Source organism: Alligator mississippiensis, chromosome 3 (assembly GCF_030867095.1).
Source record: "Alligator mississippiensis isolate rAllMis1 chromosome 3, rAllMis1, whole genome shotgun sequence".
NCBI lineage: Eukaryota > Metazoa > Chordata > Crocodylia > Alligatoridae > Alligator > Alligator mississippiensis.
In genome coordinates, this window is record NC_081826.1 from 97,351,978 (window position 1) to 97,376,575 (window position 24,598).

At 38.8% G+C, this 24,598-nt stretch overlaps 1 protein-coding gene across 2 annotated transcripts in view; it reads left to right on the forward strand.

Moving 5' to 3' along the window:
• GNAL (G protein subunit alpha L) overlaps positions 1 to 24,598 on the forward strand; it is a 330,318-nt gene that overhangs the window by 303,554 nt on the left and 2,166 nt on the right. For both annotated transcript variants that reach the window (XM_059724253.1, XM_006269740.4), the window contains exons 6-11: positions 6,629 to 6,683; positions 14,455 to 14,528; positions 15,603 to 15,661; positions 16,074 to 16,194; positions 17,374 to 17,504; positions 19,019 to 19,086. In XM_059724253.1, the coding sequence (XP_059580236.1) occupies positions 6,629 to 6,683; positions 14,455 to 14,528; positions 15,603 to 15,661; positions 16,074 to 16,194; positions 17,374 to 17,504; positions 19,019 to 19,086 (508 nt within the window). The remainder of the gene's footprint in view (positions 1 to 6,628; positions 6,684 to 14,454; positions 14,529 to 15,602; positions 15,662 to 16,073; positions 16,195 to 17,373; positions 17,505 to 19,018; positions 19,087 to 24,598) is intronic.

Below are 24,598 nucleotides of genomic sequence, written 5' to 3' on the forward strand. Positions count from 1 at the left end.
GTTAGTGCAAGCATACTAATAAGATGACAGCGATAGCTCTACCGATATCTAGTTATTTTTCCCATGGGTGGCCTAGTACAGAAGTTAGGACGATCAAGCACTGTAGCTACCAGAACCAAGAGAGATCATTATCAATAACACCAAAGGATATCTGTTAGTCTTTTTTTAAGAAATGCACCCCCTTCCTCCTCCCCTTTTCATTCAATTCCAGTTCACACATTTATTTATCCCTGCTGGGTGATTATTTGGCCACAATAGTTCATAAATTGATCTCTTTTAGATTGTACTATTGTAATTCACTGTACTTCAATATAGGCCAAAGGTTCATGAAGGAGCTACAGGAGGGACATAATTCAGTAGCCCAGCTCCTTAGTGGGATGTGATGATATGTTTTTCAACCTACAAAAGTATCCTTAAGGTTACCATGCTTTACTGTTCACTGTCACATTATATTATTCAAGGGTCTGATAAGAAGTTCTAACTAGAAGTCCATAGGAGTGTTCCCACTATACCAAATTAAAAAAAAAACCCAGACCACTGTAATCTGAAGAGGATCTAACAATTCTCAGCAACAAGGCCAAGAACTTGGGGACTCCTCCACAGATGAAAAGGGGGGAAGATTCTTCCTCTTGCTGGCATCCAACCATGTTGTTAAGACTCTTTTTAGTATGGCACTTTACAAAGATAGCTGACATGTTGCTGAACTGTAAGAGGCTAAATCATGGAACAGCTTAGCAAGGTGCTTCTGTTTCTCTAGACAGATCCTATCATGTCCAGTATCAAATATGCAATCCCTCGTTACCACAGTGACAGGAACTGTTATACCTGTATATCACTGGAAGAATAATAGACAATTTTCTATTTGTACTCTGACAAGTTAAGGACTATCAAAGTAAATTCAAGCAACATGCATTAAATTCAGATTCTATTTATATTTCCTTTTACATTTTTCCTGTGGAGTTCATGCTATTAAACTAAAACATATGAATATTGTTCCAGTGAAGAGGCTATAACATGAATTACAGCAGTAAGGGTCTGTCCAAGCACACAAGGGAAAATGTGGTTTAGTACATGCTGCCCTCTAGGGGCCATCCTGTTATCTACTCTTAAAAAAATACCATATGCATTCAAGAGCTTCCAAAACAGTTCACCTTTTTAAGAGCCCAGGTTCCACTCTCCTTGTCTTGTAGACACACTTGCAGCTGCTGTCTCAGTCTCCCATCTGTAGGTGTATTTGGCAGTTGAAATAGATTCTTTTAAATCCTGGACCACGAACAGGAAGTGCAAGAAAAGACAGAATCTCAAGAGATGATGCAAAAAACTAATTATGTTTTTTATATGTTGCATAAGTAAATGTGAAGTTTAGTAACATTCTCCAAGTTTGTATTAAATATTTTATTCTGTGATCATTTAAACAACCAGAAATATTATATGTTAACAATACAGAGTACTACAGTATCCATTATCTCAATTTAAAACAGATTCAGTCTTACTGATTTTTTTTCTGCTATATATCTAGTTAATATTTCAAAGTGTCTGAGACTATAAAATATGTAGCTCAGTCTCAGAAAGCAGGTATCTCCAAGGAATATGAGCGGAAACTAAGAAATCAGGAATCTGTGTTCCAATGGTATATAATTCCCATTTCTAGTTTCTAGTCATGAATGACTTCAAAGATTACAGACTTTAAACTTATCATAGATGAAGGATTGAATATTGGATTTCAGACCCTTGTATTGTTAAGAAGGAAATATTTTGCCGTAGCATCAATTTCTTGTTTTAAATTGTAGCTGTTCAATATTACCAGTTTGGAGTGTTAAGATAATACTCAGAGATGTAATGGTGGAAAGATAATAGATGAAACAGATGAAGGAACATCATAAATGTAAGTTGTTATCACTCTTAGCAGTTTATCATACAGTGTTCCCAAAATATTAAGCATCAAAATACACTGGTGTAGACATAGTAAAATTTTCATTTTTTTATTGTGTTCCAATGACAAAGAATTGCCTTGTTCTTTTGTTTATGGTAGGAGTACCTGTCTCTAACACTGATTCTCCACCAGGGTGCCAGCGTACCCTAGAGTGCCACAAAATCATTTTTAAAATGTCATGGGATGCTGCACAATATTAGTACTTAAGTGTACAAACACTTGCACAGATTTCACTAGATAAACCTAGAGATTACAAATACGAATCTAGTGTCAAAAACATTTCTGACCTGCTATTGTCTTTCTATGTTCTTTGCTCTATTATTTTTCCAGTGTCAAAAAACAAGTGAAATCAAAGAGCTAGTATTTCCCAAGGGATGCCTTCAGGTTGTTTGATGGGTGTCTGGAGTCTAAAAAGCTTGAGAACCACTGGTCTAGAATAATTTCATAATTTACCTAGTTAGAAATGGATTTTTTCATAGCTGATTGTTTTCTGTTACCTGCGTATTTAGAAATCCTCTTTTCAAAAATATTATTCTGGCCTCTCCTGCTCTTCAAATTGTCACTTTTTTTTTTAGAGAGAATAATACTTCTTCATAGTTCCTGTGTGCACTAGCATGCGGATCTGAAACCTGTGCTCCTCCGTTCGCAGCTTGCATAATATAAAATTTAGAGATTGCTTGTCAAACTAAATGTTGGCTGAGTTTCCTAGGAAACTCACGAAGGTTATTTATAAAACTAAAGATAGGCATAATAATAGATATAATAGTGTCAGTAGCTCGTGATTATTATTTTTTTAACTTTACCAATCCAATTACTTTACATTCTTTAATTTTCCAGGGAGCTAAGCCAATTTATTTACAAACATTTTCATATATTATCAGCATTCCTAGCAGTCCATTCCTAACATGTGATGAAGTAGGTTGTTCTTAGGAAAGCTCATGCCTCTCTGAACCAGTTAGTCTCTAAGGTGCAACCCTGCTCTGCTTTCTGTCAGAGAAACATAGCAATTTACATGTTGAATCCACCCAAGGTATTACCATCCTGTCTCTGAGAGTAGCCAGAACCAAGTTTCTTCAGGTATGAGAAGCCTACAATAGGCAGATGTGACATAACCTATTCCCTCTGAAGGTTTTTGTTATCCCTTGTAGCAACCTTACGGGAGGGCAAACCAGGCGACTGCCCAGAGCCCCACACTTTATAAATATAAAAATTAATTACACTGAATATTTGTATTATCATTATTGTATTAAGATATTTTCATTGCAGGTTCATGGATAGGGCAAAGTGAAATTGAAATAAAAAGAAGTCTGACCTGCTTATAGGTCATCAAAATTCAGCCTCTAAAAAATTACTCTCTTGCCCAGGGCCCCAACAACCTTAAGGACACCACTGTTAGTGATTTTCTTAAATTTAGGAGCAGAGCATTGCATCCCTTCCCAAATTTGTATTAGTGTTTTATCAAATAATTATGAATATTCTTATCTGTAGAAATGACCAGTTGACTCAAGTTATTGGCCTCAGTAACACCCTGTGGCAGAGTTCCACAGTCAAATTTTCGTGTGTAGAAAAAAGTTTTACTTTTGGTCAGTTTTGAATTTGCCCCTTTCAGGTTAATTGAATGTCCTTATTTTCTTGTGTCATGAGATCAGGAGAACAAAAGCTCATGATCTACATTCTCTGTACAAGTCACTTTTTTTATATACTTTAACATGTTCCCCACTTCTTCCCCATCTACTTTTAGGGTAAATAGTCCCCAACTTTTCAGCCCCTCCCCAGATGAAAATTTTCCCATGTGCCTAATTAGTCTCCCAGTCCTTGCCTGAACCTCCTCTGATTTGAGGTGATATGACCCACAGTGCACATAGGACTGCAGATGAAGATGTAACGCTGATTTTCAGATAATGGTGAATGATATATTTTTTGTGTTATTCACCATTCCATTGCATATGCAGTTTTGCTTTTTAGACTGCAGCTGCCCAATGAGCAGAAAAATTCAGAGACATTTCCACAGTAATGGCCAGGCCCCTTTTTGTGATTATATGCCTACTTTTAGAACCCTAGAAGGTATAGAAGTAGCTCAGGTTGTTTCCATCTACTGTGAATTACTGGAAATTGGAACATTGTCAGCCATGTTGCTAATCATCTGTCTGGATTAGGCTCCTCTGAATTCTTCACAGCCTTTTCTAGGCTTGACTACCCAAAGTGATTCTGTGTCATCTGCAAATTTTGCTACCTTAATGCTCACCTTCATTTCCAGATCTTTAATGAATTTGTGTAACACAACTTAACTCAAACTTTAAAACCTGGAATAAGAACCAGAGATACAGGAACTCGATTTGAATGACCAGCATAGGCTGAGTCATTGCCTGTCAGCAGAATAATCGAGAGAAAACTCCACATGGAGGTGTGGTTCATTTGTTTAATTTTTTTTCTTTCCCTCCTCCTCCTCTATCTCCTCTGAGTCTCTCCTACTGACCTTAGCTAAATGTTTTGCTGATAATGTATATCAGTTTTTTAAAAATCTAGCTCGCTCTCGAATAGCATTGACTGCAGGGATAATAGCAGGAAAAGCAGTAAAAATGTAATCACTTACCACCATGCTCATTAAAATGAATCAATTGAGAGCAGATAGTTCTATTTCAGGGTAGTTGTAGCTGCTATAATTAAATATATGTGATAAACATGAGTTTGCAGGATTCATATCTAAAGGCATGGGAAATTTATGTTGGTTTTGAGTTTTAATTTGTCATTATTTTGCAATTATACTCTCTTTATATAGCATTAGATAGTGATATCATAAACATAAATCAAAAAAGCTGTGTCCTCATACTGGGATCATTCAAAAGGAAAAGTGGGGGTTATGAAAGAGAATACTCATTTAAAAATCAAATATCTGAAGTTATAGCAGTGGAAAAAACAATCAAAAGTAATATTTTATATATTGTATTTTTCCCTTTAAATTTGTCTCTGTGGGAAACTGTTTTGAGCATTACATACAAGCTTTGGCAGGGTGTTTTTTTTTGCAAGCAGTCAGTGTGTGTGAACCCACTTGTTTAACAGTGAGTCACATTGAAAGTCAAGAGTTCACCATTTTTTCCAGTTTCCCACTGCAGTGAAATATATTCCACAGGCACACCCTTAAAAATTAGGAAAGGAGGGGGATTTTCCAGTTAATAACGAAACCTTGATTACATTATAGTATGTTGAACCATTCAGTGAGGGTTCCCTGCCAAAGGATGTACACCCAATAACAAACTAGAAATTAAAGAAAGAAGTCATTTAGGCAGTCCCTGAAAATAAGACCTCTAGGCTCAAATAAGAGAATTTAAAAATCCATAGAACAGGGATAGTCAAAAGGCAGGAGAGAAACCCACATATTGTAATTACTGGTATAAATTCCAAGTCATAGTATTATCATATGCTCATCTCCTTATGTTATAAAACACTCTTTGTACATTAGTAAAAATTGAAATAATTTTAAAAGGTATGTGGTAAAATTAGTCATTTACTTTTTTGATGTTTCTAGTGCTTCTTTACTTGTACTGTATGTGTTTCACTGAGCAGGAAAATGCAAATAAACAGTATAGTTTCATTTCAATTTCCAGTCAGTTTTGCTCTCCAGTTTTTGTGTGTTTTCATGTGTCCATTGCAAATACAGTAGGGAAATGTTTCAGTCTGAAGCTGCGTGTGTATTAATGAAAAATTCTGTCAACATTATTCTACACTTCTTTTATAAAATAAACCCTTTCTTCCACCTTTTTTAACCAACATGCAAATTTTAGATCTAAACAATGCTACAAACAAATATATAATATCCTATCAAATTGTGTGGATGTATAGGTTGTTTGCAAAATCCTTATTTGCCTTTATCCTATTTGGTTTGCTCCCAAGTGTTGTCACTGTGTATCAATAGAAAGTATTACCATATTTTCTTACATACAGCATGGCCCAGAATAAGACGAGAAACTTGTTTTTGAAAGGCAGAAAGGGAAAAGGTTTTTCCAGGATGATGGCTGCATAGAGCAGGGACAGGGCCTAGTCTTTAGCTGATTTACACTCCCTTTCTTAATCAACTAAGACCAAATCATTAGATACTGCTGAAAACTGGTCTGCATGGGTGGTCTAAAATTTTGAAAAGAGCTAAAGAGCCTATTTCATGGCTGTGAAATAGGAGAAGAGAGACCAGAAAGAGCTAGCAGAGAGCAAAACTGCCCAAAGAAACTAGTGAGCTAGTTCATTGGTGGAACATTAAAAACATTAAAAAGGAGAGACAATCCTTAACACCTGCTGAATAAAGAAAAATGAGCCATTAAGTCAGTTGACTCCCTGAACTGCCTATATACTAATTCCACTACTGCTGCTGCCCCATGGAACAGGAATCAAGGCGAGCTGCTTCTCCTTCAGGAAAAATATCAGCTTCCCCCTTAAGATGCACACAACAATTTTGGGGGGCTTATTTCTCGGGGAAAGGTATATATGGTATGTGAAGTATTAAGGTATACTGAAGCAAGGACTGGTTAATAAGAAGTTGGGTACAGAATACATATACTCAGTGAAGGTAAATTATTTAGGTTTTAAACATGAATCTGTCCTGCATTAAATGTCTAGAGTCTAAAACTTGAGAAGGTCACAAAAATTATTTTGTATAGTATTCAAGATTTTGCATGACTAATTGCAGCTGTGTTTTTCTTCTAGCTTTCTAGAAAGAATTGACAGTGTCAGTATGGAAGACTACACACCCACAGATCAGGTGAGTAAAACTGAAGGGGTTATGTTCAATACTGCAATAATATAGCTAGCACTATAATATTCCATCTCAAGCAGGATAGAGGATTGGCTGCAGAAGAGAGGGCTTTAAACTGGGTTTAACAGGGGATGGAGACAAAAGCCCCCTGATAAATAAAGAGCAAGGTAATTTGGATAAATGCTTCTTATGAAATGGATTCATCATAAGGCATCTTAACAAGTCCATAAGAGATACCTAAAGTGCTTATATACTAATGTAAGGCATAGGGGAATAAACAGGGAGAACTGGAAGTCCTAATATGCACACAACATTGCGACCTGATTGGGATTAGTGAGATTTCGTGGGATTATTCACACAATTAGAAGGTTGATATGGATGAGTACAACTTGTTTAGGAAGAGGAAGAAAATATAGGCAGTGTATTAGGAAAACAAAAGTAGCATACAAGGTGAACAGCACTTTTAAATAACTAAATTATCCCAATTACCGGACCTGGTGCTTACTATGGACTTTAATTACTGTGATACCTGCTAGGACAGTAACAGTGTGTTGTCAGTCCAGTAAATTCTTGGTATAGAGGGTGGAAAAAACACTGGAGAGAGACTTGATTTGCTGTTTAGTAGTAACAAGGAAGTGAATGAGAGCCTAAAAGTGGATAGCAAGTTGCATGCTATTGATCAGGAAATCATGAAATGATAAGAGTTCACGTTAAGAGAGAAAGGAAGGAGGGAAGGAAAGAAGGAATTCAGACAAGCAGATTGCTAGAAATTCACGGAACTGGTGGACAGGAACCCATGGGAAGCAAGTCTAAGGGAATACAGGAGAGAAGACTGTTTTTTTATAAGAGCACAAGAGCATGCAATCCTGGTGTGAAAGAAAGCTAGAAAGTGCAGCAGAAGCCGTGCTTGGCTACACAGCTCTTCAATGACTTGAAACTCAGAAAGGAATCTTACAGAAAATGGAAAATGGCCATTTTACTAAGGAAATGCATAAGGGTATATAAGGATAAAATCAGGAAAGCCAAGACATAAATTGAGGTACAGCTAGCAAGATATATTAAAAGCAACAAAAAAAAATTAATAAATGCTTTGAAATAGGAAGAAGGCCAAAGAAAGTTTAGGTCTTTTACTGAACAAGGAGAAGAAGCTAATAATGGACAACGTAAAGAGGGCTTTGGTATTTAATGCTTTTTTTACTTCAGTCTTGACAAAAAAGGTCAACTGTCAGCTGACAAGCACAGTTACCAGCAAGGATAATGACCTTCATGGGGGGAAAAACAGGTTAGAGATTACCTGAAGGAGGTAGATGTTTTAAAATCATCAGGGCTTGATGCGATTCATCCTAAGGTATTCAAGAAGTTTGCTGAAGTAATTGCAAAGCCATTGTCTATTATTTGTGGAAACTCATACAGGTCAGGTTGGGTTCCAGGAGACTAGGAAAGGGCAAGTACAGTACCTGTATTTTAAAAAAGGAAAAAGGGAGGTTCTGTGGAATTAAACTGGTCAGCCTAACCACAATACTTGGAAAGATACTGGAGCATGTCATACCAGGGCTTTAGCAAGTACTTTTCATTTGGTCTCCCTCAACGCTATCATACATAAGCAAAGGAAATGCAGTCTGGAGCAGGGATAACCAAAATATGGCCTGTAAACTGGATCCAGCTCATGGAGCTCCCCACGGGTCTGGGAATTTGGGGGCGTGGCATGTGGTAACAGTGTTAATTGTCTCAGCTCCCAGAGCCACAGAAATTAATGTTGCTGCACTCGTCTACTGCCAAATTTCTGGACCCGTGGGGAGTCACACAGGCTAGATCCAGAGTGCGGAGCTGTGTCATTTGGCCCTGTGGGTCCAAATGTTGATGGCAGGAGGACCAACAACTGCTCAGGGCTGGATGTTGGGTATCATTCTTCTCTGTGAAAGTGTGGTAAGATGGCACAATAGACAGCAGACAAGTTGGAGCTTGATAAGTTGGGAAAATGGTCTAAAATAAACAGAATTAAATGTAATCAGGAAAAAAGTACTATGCTGATGAAAGAGCAACCAAATGCACAAATACAAAACATGGAACCACTGGCTAGGCTGCACTACTGTAAAGAAAGACTTGAGATACAGTGGACCACTGGCTGAATATAAATAAACCATGCAGGACTGAAAAAGGCTAATTCATAGCAGTGTCATGTACAAGTGACAGAAAGTGATTTTTCTACTCTGTTCCCCACTCTGGAGGCCTCACCTGGAATACATACAGTGTTTTAGACACTGCACTTCCAGGAAGACGTGGGCAAATTAGAAAGAGTCCAAAAGAGGCAGCAAATACGGAGCTAAAAATATGACATATGAGGATAGATTAGAAGAATTGGGATGATTTAGTCTGGAAAAAGGAAAAAATGGTAGGTGATTTGATAACAGTTTTCAAATGCAAAAAGTGTTGTACAGAGGATGATGATCCATTTTTCTCTTTGTCCACAGAGGAAAGGACAAGAAGTAAAGAGGTATACCCAGGCATTAGGATGGACACTCGGACGAACTTTCTGATTATTAGAACAGTCAAGAATTAGACTAGATCAAGAGAGATTATGAAATTGCATCACTGAAAGTTTTTAAGTGCAGATTAGACAAGCCTTTGTCCATGTTGGTTTAGACAAGGATGATCCTGCCTGATCAGGTGCTTGGTCTAGATCGGGGTGCTCAACCTCCGACCCAGGGGCTAAATGTGGCCCACAGAGCCATTGTATCTGACCTGCAGAGCTCCCCACAGGTCAGAAAATTGGGCAGTGGGGGAGCAGTGGCCATTAATGCAGCCACCCTCCCCACTGCCAAATTCCCAAACCCCAGGCTTCATGTGGTAGCTGTGCCCCCTCTTCCTACCCCCCAACCAGAGCCAGGCCATGTCCAGTTCCCCCCTAGGGTTGAATCAGGGTCAGGCCATGCCCCCTTCTCCCCTCCCCCCAGCAATTGAACCAGGGTTGAGCCATGCCCCCTTTCCCTCCCACAGGGATGGGTTGGGCCATGCCCCCTCCTCCCTTTGCAGCTGGATCGGGGTAGGGCCTTGCCCTTTTTCCGTCCCACAGGCCTTGGTTGGGGCTCGGCCATGCCCCCTCCCGTGCCCCAATGTCTGGATCAGGGCTAAACAATGCTCCCTCCCCTTGCAGGGCCAGGTTGGATTCAGGTCAAGCCCCATTTCCGCCCTGCAGGCCTGGGTTGTGGCCAGGTTGTCCCCCACCCCTGTCCTCATGGTCCTAGGACAGGTTGCGTCCACCCTGGGCTCTAGATTGGGTCCACCAGCCAGATCCAGCCCACAGATGGACCAGCCACTGCCAATCTGACCTGGGCAAAAAGGTTGAATACCACTGAACTGAGACACCTGAGGTCCCTCCCTCCCAGCCCTGTTTTTTCTATAACTTGAGACTCACTGCCTTTCTGTATATAGAAAAGCCAGAGATCTGCAATGGCTTCCTATGAAAGAATGTAAGATGAAGCAGCTGAGGTGGCGGCCTGCCCAATGTATTTGTTCATTGAGTGCTGCTTTGCTGAGACAGAAACCTGCTAGAAAGGATGTCTTGCATCCTTCCCCTCCCTCCCAAACATTACATAGTATTTTTCCATAGGTAACATGTATAATTTAGGCTTTGTGTAAGACATTAGCCATAGACCATTGACAGCCTTTCATTTCTACCAGTAGAAATCCTCTGAATCTCTCTGAAATCCAAGCTAGGTAGTGTGGGTGGGTGGCGATTTCAAAGCTTGCAGGGTCATGAACTCAAGCCAGGAAAGCTTTCCCCACCCCAGTTCCTAGCCCTGCAGGCTTTAAATGCCACCTGACGAGGGAGCAGCAGTGCAACCCCCCCCAACGCATGCACGCATGCGCCCACACTCTCTCTCTCTCTCTCTCTCTCTCTCTCTCTCTCCTGCTCACTCTTCGAACCGGGAGCCCCAATCCGGGGAGCAGGCAGAGACCAGAATCAGCTGTTCCTCCACCCTGCTCCTGTTCACTGGGAGCAAAGTTGAAAGAATAACAAGGAGCAAACCTCCTGCCCCCCAGCCTGGGACCAGTCTGGGAGCAGGTTGAGAGGCTTTGCCCTGCTGCTTCAGTCATATCCCAGACCATATCAGAGGAGAGCATACAGGCGTTCATTGTTGTGAGAGTTTCTCTCACAGGAGAGGTCTTACAGGTTGACACCTGGAAGACCTTTCTTTTGGAGGAGGCATATTTCCCTCAGAGAAATTGAATGAACTTTTGTATGCTCATAATTTCTACTGGGAGAGCAGCAAATCTCCCAACAGAAACATAATGCCTGTATGTGGTCATAGTTTTACTTTGAGTCATAGCTGCAGCCTGTACGTTATTGTATCTTTTGCACCACTGTGATGCTGAAACAAGTACTTTTGTATTTTCAGTTAGACCTGAACACTTTGGGTTAAATGATGTTTGTACACAAATGCATCTTTTATAAACTTGCAGTGTAGGATCATACTTATTTGTCAGTAGCTCCTGGAGCAACTTTAAGCCTGTTGTCCCTTTTATGCAATTTTTTAATTCTGTTTTCTTAAGTTACCAGTTTTCATGTCAGTTTCATGCTTTTTTTTCAAATGCCTTAATGCTACCGCTATTCAGCCCTGTAATGCCAATGCTTAAAGTGTTTGGGATAACTTTGATTGCAATGCTGCCATGTTAGGATGAAGCCCTTGTCTGTGGCACTACATATGGCAAGGGCGTGTTGATGATCCTGTAGTCAGAATGGCTGTCCATTCAGAAAGCTTCTCTCCTATGTAAACTGCTTCTCATATTATCCATTTTCATTATATGTATTATAGTAATGGCTAGAAGCCCCAACTGTGATTAAGGGTCCCATTACATTAGGTTGGACATCAAGGTAGTAAAAAGAGAGTGCCTGCCTGTTCAGAAAAGCTCACAATCCAAATACACAAAGCATAGAGGGAGTTGAAGGTGGAAAGTATGGCCACATTTTACGGATGCGTAACTGAGGTGCAGAGAGATTTAAGTGACTTGCCAGAGATAATACAGATAGTGTGTAGCAAAACAAGGAATAGAATTCAGGCCTCCCAAGTTCCCAGTCTAGTGCTGAACCACAAAACCATAGGGATGCTCTAAAAGGCCACGTCCACACAAGCATGGATGTTTGGTTCCCCGGGGACAACTATCAGCAGGACACCTTGTGCTGCTGCAAGTTGTCCCTGGGAACACTTGTGCCATGCGCCCTCTGGGTTACCCCGGGGGTAGGGAAGGCTGGGGCCAGCAGCTGTGCTGGCCCTAGCAACCTTACCTGAGGTCCCAGGGGCCTCCTGGGGCTGCAGCAACGGTGATCCTGCCGCTTGGAGCCTGGCTGGCAGCCGGAGCATGGCTGCCCTGTGTACACCGCTCTCTTTGTTTGGGGGGATTTTGTGCGGTTTGGGTTTTTTTTTTTTGACCCCTGGATATCCAGGGGTCAGAATAAAAACCTCGGGCTGCTCCCTTGCAGTGTGGAGAACACCTGCACGTGCAGTATGTGGCACCGCAGGCATGTCTGTAGCACCACATACCGCATAGCTGCGCTTGTCTGGATGTGGCAAAATTCCTGAAATATGAGGTAGTGAAAAGTAATTCTTCATTCTGGTATTTATAAACAATATTTGCAAGGTAAAAATCAAAGGGAAAAATGAGTACAAAGTAGGAATGGGATATGTCAACAACCCGTTATTAACACTGTCTGAGAAAATGGTGATTTTGGACTCGGAAATGCTTGTTTCAGAGAACATTAGCCTTAGTGAGACATATATGATCAGTCCTTAGAATCATGACCTGACTTCTATTTCAAGATTCCTCACGCCACTGGAGAAAAATGGGATGAAACATGTCTTCCTCTTTGGTTTCAGTGTTTTTACGTACTTAAGCCCATTTGTTCTCTTGAGCTTTTCTCTATAGGTGCAGTCAATGCCAGTAAGTTTATTGTTGGTGAAGGGGATAAGGAACTCCCTACTAACGCCTCCTAAAATTTTCTCCTGTGTAAAGGATTCTTGGGTCCATTTTGTCTAAGAGGTTCTTACCTCCACTTTTGCAGCAGTTCTTTGATATGTATCAGGAAGAAAACGTGTGTGCTAGCAAAGCGTCTTTTTCTGTTTCCCATGAAATGATGCCTAGCTTTGGTTAAGAAGGAACCATTCAAAATAACTATTTTCTTCCTCTTTCTTGCAGACATCAGGCATTTTTTGTCAATAGGCCAGAATAATAACCGAACTCAAAAATATTCCAAAGTTGGGTTTGTGCTACCTAGCATAGTGCCTGCTTTATTGGTGAAACTGCCTGGTAACAACTGTGGCAGCTCTAGTGATGGGGGATGAGCGTAGAGAATTGACACAGGATGGTTTCAGGACATGGTCCCAATATTTCCCTTTTCCAGCTTCCTGGGGAGGAATGGGACATCTCAAATTTTGTGGGGATGGGAATATATAATACACACACACACACACACACACCTTCTGTCATAAAATTTCCATCACACACCTCAAACCGTATTAAGAAACCTACCCACCTGTTACAATAAACTTACCTGCTCCCTTGTGCCCTCATGCACCCACCCGCTGCCCTTCCCTAAACCAATCACAGTTCCTTAGTCCGAGCCCCAGTTGGGATTTATAATCTCAGTTCATTCACAATCCTTGTCAATGTCATTGTCACTTCTGCTGCTGATCCTGTTGTTGTCCTTCTCACTGTCTCCAGGTCCAGTTGCATCATGCCCTCTCCATTTTCCTTTTCCACTTCCCCTCCCCGGTGGTCTTTGAACAGCCTGTGCCACATGTCCCTTTTCCAGGTGGAGTTGGCTGCGTTTTCTCCATCCTCACACACCAATTTCCAGCAGTAGGACTGGAGGTCAAATGGACTTAGAGGTCGCTTAGCTCACAAAAGTTTGCTGGACTCTGTTGTACAGCCTCCCAACTCCAGAAGCTCATCCCACTTTCTTAGGGTAACCTACAGGGGACAAGAACTTCCACTACTCCCAGGAGGGGAAAGCAGAAGGGGAGGAAAAATTAAGATGGGGAGAAAAAGGTTTCACTCCAATCCTGAGAAAGCATCTTTCTGCAGCTGCCAGCAAATCCAGTTCTTCGAGTGGTTGAAAACATAGTAGTCTGTGCAGCAGTGCTGAAGATTCAGGGTTCACCTTGATGATGATGCAGCGAGGGGGTTGTTAAAATGCCCAGAACTTTTGTTTTCATATTTCTCTTCTAAGAAATTACATTAGAAAGTCAAAACACAGACAATGACATTGACAGTTGTGCATGCAACCTGATTTGTTTCCTTCTGCATTATGATAAAGGCTTCAATTATTTGGTCATATACTATGTTTTCCATAGGACACCTGGCTCATTCCATGTACAAAGAGACAGAACTAAAATTACCCAGGCAGTTTTCTAACTTTTGAGTGCTTGTCTTTGTTGCTCACATAAAAAAATTAATGTCTTTTATGTAATTTAATTACATTATCCACATCACACGTGGCATTTTATAAGAATATCTATAAAAGATTTCAGAAAAATGTTTAAAAGAATATATATCTGATGTCCCCCTGCTTCTGCATATTCAAGATTCTGGTCAGATTTAGTTACAGTATTTTATTCTTCTATTGACTGTATTTATCATAAACGTATAGATGCTCATACACTGGTCAGATTTTATGTTAATTAAATTAAGCTTGAAAGGTTTTAATCTAAAGAATTAGTTGTACTTGTTAAGAAAGTGTGCAAAAATGCTATTGATTTTTTTTCTGTTCTTATTCCAGGACCTTTTAAGATGCAGAGTTTTGACATCAGGGATTTTTGAAACAAGATTTCAAGTAGATAAAGTAAATTTTCAGTAAGTGCATTAGTAATAATTTATGATTACCAAATCACACTAGTTCTGGAACATCTGATTCGGATGTTTCACCTCATCCTTTATATTGTAGGCATGGTATTTCTTACAGCTTTTGTCCTCATAGGACATAATATAACTGTCTTTTACTCAGAGAGGGCAGAAATTGATAAAAGCATCTACTGATGTTTCGGGGTTGAGCTGTTATTTCTTATTAATTCAATGTTAATGTTTACTTCCTTTCTCTGGGCAACAGCCTGCAGACTCCAGGAATAATATTTACATGAGTAAGCATTTGTATAGTTGGGCCCAAAGAATTAAACATGCTCCTTCCTCTGGAGAGCCATGGTCTCTGGAGTTTGTGTGTTTATGTTGCATCTCAGTGGTTTTCAACCTTTTTTCATTGCAGACCCCTAGAAAAATTTGAGTGGAGGTGCAGCCCCCTTGAAATTGTAAATGTGGGTATTCACAAAATTTATTTTGATTGATCATAGTCATTTTTTCGCAGACCTCTTAGACACAGTCTGCGGACCCTCAAGGGTCCGTGACCACAGGTTGAAAACCACTGTTGTATCTCCATTAAGGTGTATATAGTTTTCTACATACTCCTCATTGGGCTTATACTTTATATAATATAAAATAATATTATTTTAGAACAAATAAGTGTGTCAGCATGGATTGGGCAAGAATTTAACCTGGATGTTTCCATTTACTGGACAGGTACCACTAAATTTTGTAATCTGAAAGCCATGTCTGTTGAATTGTGGTATATCTAAGCACATTGTCAGGCTTTCTATTTAAACCCAACCACAAGTTGTTCTAAAGGCTTAAAAATCTACCATCTTCTTAAAAAGTTTTGTTTTCTTTTGGAATTCAGTACAATGTGCTGTTCAAGACAGAGCAGATTGAATTTTACATCTTGATCACACTGAACACGGTTTCAGGAACCCCCTTTCCCTTCAGGAAACATTTTATTGCTGATGTTCTCCTTGAAGCTGTCACACTTTTTAAATTGCACGCTTCATGTGACTTTCCCAGTGCACCCAAGTGATATAACATCCTATGGCTTTTTAACAGCATGTTTGATGTAGGTGGCCAGAGAGATGAAAGAAGAAAATGGATTCAGTGTTTTAATGGTGAGTAATTTCTCAGTTCTACACCACATTTTTAATCTGTATTTATTTTCTGCTACGAGTTTTTTAATTTTCTTCTTATTTTTCACTTACACTGAACTTAAACAAATCGGTCCCATTAAAATGTAAGTGCTTTTAATTACTTTATCAGTTTGGTGCTCCTTCTTCACTTTTACATTTCTTTATTGAAATGATGTTTAAAATAAAAACCTCATTTACATGAACAGATTAAAATGGCATGTGTTTTAATAGCAAAACCCAGTATCAAAAATATTTCTTCAGATCTGTGTTATAATATATATTGTAGAGAAGTCTGGGGAGCCATTGTGTGGTTGTGTTGAAGTATTACCCTGCTGAGCTTGTTTGGGGTAACTAAAACATTTTGCGGTCTCTCTTTTTTTTTGTGTCCCCCAAGATGTCACGGCTATCATTTTTGTTGTGGCCTGTAGCAGCTACAACATGGTAATAAGGGAAGATAATAACACAAATAGACTACGGGAATCTCTGGACCTCTTCAAAAGTATCTGGAATAATAGGTAATTATTAAACCTCTTGGAAATGGGTATCTTAATTTAGTCACTAGGAAAATTGGTAGTTAGCACTTCATTTTTCTAAGCATTCTTCAAACTTAAATCAGTTAAACAGTAAGATAAATTAAAAGCAAATATATGCATATATATATATATGCATATATATGTATGTATGCATATGTATATATATGTATGTGTGTGTGTGTGTATATACATATTTCAGTAGCTCTCTAGTACAGTTACATATATTGAAATTAAACTACCTTTCCTTACCATATTAATATTTGACAGATAAATATTTAAAATAAAACTGCCAGTGTACAGGTACGCAATGGAATACAGTGATACCTTGCTTATGAATAGGCCCCATTGCCAAGTACTTAGATTTGTTGTTTAGCAGTACTGTTACCATATTTGTAAGTGATAAACTTGCTAACCAGATAACAGTTTGAATAGAGACCTAATGCAGAATAAGGGAAGCATTGTCAAAATGATGTGCAGTGTAAGATAATGAAAATTATAAGGAAATGTACATCATTATGCTGTACAACATGCAGTGATTTCCAGATGCAATAAGGAAGGATTTTAAGCGCAAATACCTGTGGTTCAGCGTCTCAAAAATAGCCTGGGACATTATTAGCACAAACGTAGGTTATTTTCCTCTGATTCTTTAAGCATCATATTCACTTGCCTCAGGCCACTGTAAGACATAGGATACTAGTTTATGTTTGAACTATTAGTCATTTCAAATACAGCTGTTAGAAAAAATGTACAGAAAGAGTAAGTGATTTCCAATATTTCTCCATTGCTTTACAAGAACTACACACATACTCACCTATTAGAAAACTCTAGTATTTATCGTCTGAGTATAATGCATTTAGAAAGTGTAGCAATTTTTTGCCTCGGATAAATGTTTCCTATCTTGACATCAGTGAGTTAATCAAGAAAACCTTTTTAGCTTGTTTCCTTCATCAGTGTCTAACATATATTTTTAAAAGTTTATTAACCTGTACAGGTGTGAATTCAAAATAACTGAAATATTAGTTTAATTCACTTATTTTTCTTTTAAGATTGATTAAATAGACTGCACACAAAATCAGCAGCTACAGAGATTTCTGTTGATGTGAAATGCTTGTCTGATAAATGCAGTGCAAATAGTACCAACATCTGGTTTGTTTTTGACAGGTGGCTACGGACCATTTCTATCATTTTGTTCTTGAACAAACAGGACATGTTGGCTGAAAAAGTCTTGGCAGGGAAATCTAAAATTGAAGATTACTTTCCTGAATATGTGAATTACACTGTACCTGAGGATGGTAAGCTTTTTTAGCTGCTGGAATTTAAGAAGCAGGTATAATCCTTGTTTTCAACAAATGCCACAGAGCTCTCAGATTCTTGAACTAACTAGTGGTGCACCACTGTGAAGAGATATGGCACATGCACCAGTACACACCAAAGAGAAACTTACTTTCAGGAAGGCCTTTTCTTTTATCTGAGTAATAAACTCTGATGTACAGATGCTGCTCCAGTGGTATGTAAAACAACAACAGCTGGACAAGGTACCTGATACAGGTATAGTAAAACATCCTTGCTCTGCCTTCAAGCAAGTCCCAGTGTTGGCAGGCAGTAGGAGAAGCTGCTTATGGGAGCGAACCCATAGCAAGCATGCGATTCTGGGCTGCACTTTACACTGTATTCAGCAATAAGGGAGCCAAAGATGGTGTAAAGGCACCTATGCACACTCTCTCTTCTCATCCTCACCTCTCCTCCAGATCACACATTCCCCTGTGCTCTTCTTCTGTTTTGGCAAAGCTTTCTGTGCTATTCATGGAAGTGAAGCACAGAATCAGATGCTTACTTTCCTTAAGATCTACTCTTTGAACACATATTAAGATAATATTCACTGACTGTAGATCCGGCCTTCCTAGCCACGTAAGAGCAAATTTGTTATTTGATGCATTCATAAATGTGAACCCAGGCATCTTTGTCTAATAAACACCTGGAAAAACTGAGCAGAGGAGAAAAGTGTTAATAACTACATAAATTGTGAAATCTTAATGCCAGATAAAAAGGCAAAAAATTATTTTTATATTATATTTTAAAGATATAATATTTTGTGCTTTAATTGGCAAAGCTATGAACAGAACTCAAAGTAACAGAATGTGTAACTGCTGAGTTGCTGTTTTCTCATTTTAGTTGTGTTCCTATACAAAATCCACAAGTTTGTTCCAATAGTCTAAGTATTTTACAGTGAAACCTTTTTCTGGTTTCTGCTGGGTTACTGAAGGATCACTCACTGTTGTGAGAAAAATTATGTAATTTTTAAAAAGGACATTTTTCTTTTTAAAGAAAAGTGTGCACTTTTGCATTGATTATATTATTGAGAAGCTAAACTACTACATATGTAGCAGCTTTATGGACAGGCTTGAGGGGCATTTCATAGTAAAAGAAATCTGAACAGTTTAGCCATTCTTTCTAATCACATTTTACCAGATTAAATCCTTGTATGTATGTCTATTCACGTGAATAAAATGTTGGATGTAAGAAAGAAGGTGCCAGAGCTATCAACTGTTTAATATTTGATGTGATCAATAGCACCATAAATAATTTACCACTTTATTCAGAGCTCTTAAAAGGTATGGAATATTCAGAAGTTTATTAAGATGCTGATTATACAGTGTCTTTACATTTTAAAATACCAATTGTGAGTATACAGTAGACAGTTTATGTTTTTAATTCTTACAGTAATGACTACCCTTTACTTACTAAATGTTTAAAATAGCTGATTATTTATTTCATTTATCTGATACGATTTATTTTTAATAAACAGCAACACCAGATGCAGGAGAAGATCCCAAAGTCACAAGAGCCAAGTTCTTTATCCGGGATGAGTTTTTAGTGAGTAATTTTAAAAACTTGCATCTTGCAGCATCACAGAAAATTCTGTCATTAAACACAATGAGTAGTACACAATGGGTTTATAGAGGTGTGGTGGCATTTTGCCAAAGGTAGCAGAGTCTTCCCAGCACTTTCCTAGATCTCCTCAACCATGCATTTCTCAGCCTTTTTCAAATGTTCAGTGTGTTTATTTCCCTGTTAAAGAATGGTAAATCTCAAACACAAAAAATCCCAGGTGCCAAGATCCATGTGGTTTATCAGTGGGAAAGCTGGAAAGAGTACTTTGGAGCCTTCCTCTTTCTTCTTGTTCCCCATTGTGCACACATATGCAGTAACACAGACTAATATTCCTGTTTCTGGATAATGAGATTTTTTTCTGAATGTATCTATCTATAAAAGCTTACTCCCAGTGCATAACACACATTAATACCCCTAAGCTGACTATACAACTAGTTGTGGTATCCATAGCTTATTGTCAAAGTCTGTGCCATTCTGTCACAGGGTTAGAGAAAGATCTGTGTTTTAGTCTGTCAGATATTGGACACAACAAACTGAGCTGTTTACAAAACTTAGCTGTTTGATAAGCCCCTTACTTAGCCAGTGAAATTGCCATTTTGAAAATGTAGCTTGATTTAAGTGCTGTAAGACACACAGGGGCAGAGGTTATATATGCTTATATGAATCTTGAAAAATATAATAGTGTTAAACATTCATATCATTAATACATCATTAGACAACCTCAGAGAAAGAATGCTTTCAGTGGGACAGTAGGCAAGTAAGGCTGGGATAGCACTTCTGCATTATGTTTTAAGTAGTTCTGAGGCAATTTAGAAAGAGCAACTTTCAGCTTTTTGTGATAGAAGGATTTTGTTAAATCACTGGGCACTTTAATGCACATTAGCCTATTTTAATCCACATTAAAGTGTCACTAAAAACATGCTGTATAGTTTATGCACATTAAAATAGACTAATGCGCATTAAGCATCACTTAAAAGCCATGGGGCATTTAAACACATACATTTGTCTGCTCCAACACGCCAGAAATCCAGTGCATCAGAGCAGACCCAATTAATCGAGTCTGCAGAGCACACAAATTAATACCCCCGGTGCTGTGTTGCACGCATTTGTGTAAACAGCAAAATACACATTAGGCTAAGAAAATGGCAGTGGTGCACTTTGAAACTAAAACACGTTTGATACGTTTTAGTTCAAAAGCGCGCTACGACCATTTTCTTAGCATTGACACACATTTTGCCATTTATACAAATGCACATGATGTAGCAACAGGCACTTTTAAGAGCACTCAGTGCTGCATCACATATATGTGTGCATGTGCTAAAGCTCTTTAGTTAATGTGCATTAAGACAGGTTAATGCATATTTTCCTAATAGCTCACAATGGAGGGCAGCTGTACAGGTGCACAGAGCTTGGAGCACGAAAATTGACACGCCCCAGCAACCTTCCACATCATATGTATCAGCATCACTGCACATCTCCACGCTGAAAAAATGGCAGTGGGATGCTTTGAAATAAAACACATTCAATGAGTTTTATTTCAAAGCGCCCCACCGCCATTTTTCCAGCGTGGGGATGTGCAGTGACACTGATACATGTGACACGCAGGCACTTTTAATTAGCACAGCTCTCTAATTAAAGCACCCAGCACTGTGTCCCACAAAACATTTAAAAATGCCCAGTTACTAGATTTAATGTGCATTAACTAAAGCGTGTTAATGCATGTGTAGACATAGTAAGAGCAAAGAAACACAGACTGTACCAGTGGAGTTTGGTGTTTCACAGATTAGAGAAGAGGCCCAATTTCTTAAGGAATGAGAGAAAAAGAGTTTGATTTGCTTTTGCGGAGTGGTCTCACTGCCTTTTGTTACATTTTTATTTCCGTTTGTTTTTATATACAATCCAAATTTTTTTTCTTGTCCTGCTGTTTTCTGCTTTCAAAGACAGTTCAGGCAAATCTACATGTATTCTTTTGCATTCATGTGTGCTGGATTGGTCATCCACTATAACTGCACCTGGTGCACTGCAGCTCCAAAAACTCTCGCTCTGCTGACCCTGATTGGGAGCCAGTTGTGTAAATAAAATACAGACTAATTAAATAATTTTTAAAAGTATGTTTAAATGTGAACACGCCTCTATCTTGCATTACTAATATGTACCAGTAGATGGACTGCCTGATTTTTCTAAGGTTGTTGCCCATCTGTAGTTCTTCCAGTGGAAATTCAGAAAAAAACTAGGTTGTGAGCATCCTGTATATGAAATAATTGACTAGGGCACAGCAGGATACATGCTGTTTGGCTCACCACCCCAAAGCCTGATGGATCCAGCTCTGTCTTAAGGTCAGGTTACATGTTCAGTCCAGTAAGAGAGCCTCATGACTTTGCAAGCACAGCATTTATGCCTTCGGCGTTTAGAATTCTCCAAACTCAAACCCTGATGTTCTATATGCAGGTTTCTGCTACTGTGCATGTTTTGCTTTGATACACCTCCATTATATGAATTGGCCTTACAGAAAGGCTAGCAGGACAAATCTCGTTCATTTGGATTTTTTTTTTTTTTTTTAATCTGAAAAATTCACTACTGGAATTGAAGCAGCTACTGTTTGAATAAATTGAGTGGAGTTCCAAAAATGGAATGTTTTGTTCCTTTCAGAAGAATCCTAGCCAACTTGACCTGTGTATAAATATAGGCAGCCAATGTGAAATGCATTCTTGCATTCTACTAAATTGAAGTGTGAGGTCTGTTTTCCCTTAAGTAGGTACTCACTTGTATTAATACAAGTCTAATATAACTCCTTAGAATATAATAGAGTATTTCCTAAAATGAGAAGGTTGCTTAAGTGTCAGAGCACAGACATACAAGTGTAACTGGATGTTCCCCACATATCCTGGTGAACTGCCTGCTTTGTACTACACGTTTTTACTACACAAGCATTGTGTAAGATAAGCACGATGCAAATAGCTCGAAGTGACAGAGCCCTGGGCCTTAAAGGAGATGGATCTGAGTTGCATCCCTTGTTAGCATTTGGCATAGTGTATGGAACAGGGAGGTGTGAAGCTATAAGTGATCATAGGGGATTTGAACTGCTTTGAACCCTTGGTGCTGAAAGGCCACTTTGTCCAGGTTGGAGAGTAAGTAATAAATTCAGAGGTGTGTGTATTAGATGCACACATTTAGTGAAGGAATCAGTACTTAAACTCAAAGAAAAAATAACCCAGTGCCCCATCTGAACAAACTCTAAACTGCTCACTTGCTAAAATATGCAGGACTAGAGGTCTGGCCAGCCCAGCCTGGGTGAGTAATCTCTGTGTGCTATACAGCAATATCAGTCTACTTGTCACGATGCATTGAGATTGTCTTCCTTGAAGGAAGCATGTCTGAATATATAAATGGAAGCAACTGAAATAGCTTTTAGAGGCAGCATGAATAGGTATTTTTGGATCAGTAACTGCAAAGAATCAAAGTGACTTGGAAGTAGTTTGAACAGTCTAGTCCTGATCTCTGCCAAGGTTTTTGTGCAAAAAGAAAAGCCTCAATGAAAGAGTGCAGGGAGAGTGGAACTTAAGTTTGGGTCCAAACATTTTCTTCCGGAAAGACAAAAAAAAAAACTCTGATCAACTAGGTGCTCTCTGCTTGTTCTCAGTGGATTATTATGGCTCTGCACTTTGTAAAAGTGATGAAATATTACTTATCCTGGATATGTGAAAGAACTGTGAAGCATCTAATATATGTAATATAGCATATATAAATTTAATTTATATTTAATATACAGATCTACATTACACTTTCTGGTGCATCTGTCAGATTAATATAATTAATACCATGCTCATAAATTAGGGTTTGCCTCTGTTGATTTGGGACAGACAAGTAATCTCAGCCAAGTATGGATGGGAGCATGTTGCATATAGTTGGATGAATGCCACAGTGAAAACAGAGATGGAGTTTTACAGTGATAATAGCTATTTGATGTATTACATATCAAGAATGCAGCTATGTAAAAAAATATATATATCTTGTTCAACATTAATGTTTGATCTGACTCATTTTGCAGTCATAATCAATACAGCAGGAACAAGTTACCTATCACCTGAATCTAGTTCTAAAATCAATATTTATCTCTGATAGGTTAACCCTTGGGGCCTATTTTTTGGTGTACAGTTAATGAGCACAAGGGAGGCATGGTCATGGAACAGTTGCAAACTCTTTGAATTTAGTTAAAACTACACAAAATAGATGCTCCAAAACAACCACTGCTTTTAATTGGCCTAGACACTTAATCTGTTTTTAAGCACTGTAATTTGCCAAATCTTTGGCTCTTATTAGTCATTTAAAATTACCTCTCTTAAAAGTTTGATCCTGTGTAAGGGCAATGACTATATTGAAAATAGACAGTATGGAACATTAATCTAAAGACAGAGATAGGTAAACCTGCCCTTTTATTCTTCATAAACTAAGAAAACATGCCCTGGTAACCTACAGTATGATTCAGAAGGGAAAATATAACAATACTTTATCTTTCATAATCTTTCATTTGCCCTTAGAAAAGATCCAAAAAGGCCACTTGTAGTTTTCTCATTGATTGAGTGGAGGATTATTTTAAATGATTCCTCTTTTAATCTGACATTCTTGTTTCTGGATTTCTGTCTACTAGTGCAAGACCGGGAAAACCACAAAGCTCACGAAGCTTTTTGGTCCCTCAGGGCAGGGCTTGTGGTCACTGCTAGCAGTAGGGAATGCAGTGTTTCCAAATCGGACTGCCACTTTTTTGAGTTCTCTAAACAAAATCTTTGGGGGAAAAAAGATGCTTCTTTTTTCATATCTATTCAGTACTTGGCTTCTCTGCTGAATGCAAACGTTCAGCAGTAAATCGTGAGGATCCCAGCCCATTTTCTAGTATATACTGTCCATCCTGTAAAACCGATAAGGTAGGCCACCAATTGCCAGTGAGCTCTATCAAACAGATAATTGAAAATGGTAAAACTATTTGGGCAGACCCTCTGGCCCTGTCTACATGAAACACTTTACTGTGCAGTAGACTAATCTACTGTGCAGTAAAGCATCACTGCCTACATGCACAGGTGCTTACCACACAGTAAATTAGTCTGCTGCATAGTAAAGGCAAGTAGCATTAATTGCACATGTAGGCATGACTTGTGTTGTATATGGGGCTAGTCACACTATCTTTTAAACTACTAAGCTGGATGTGGGGAGAGAGCATATTTTTGTCTGGTATAAGAGCAGCTGTGGAAAATTGATATAATTGCAAACCCTTGTAAACTACAATTGGACACCTTAAAGCATCTCTTATAGTGAAGAGATTTTTGCATGTGCCTAGTAAGGGAGATTGTGGAAATTAAGACCATGCTTGGATGCTTCAGTGTGGAAATTAAGCCCATGCTTGGATGCTTCAGAGGATGAGAGCTACTAAAAACTGGGGGATGAGAAATAGAGTGTTTTTTCCTTTTGGTTTTTTTTAAATTAGGAGGTCCAAGTTCCA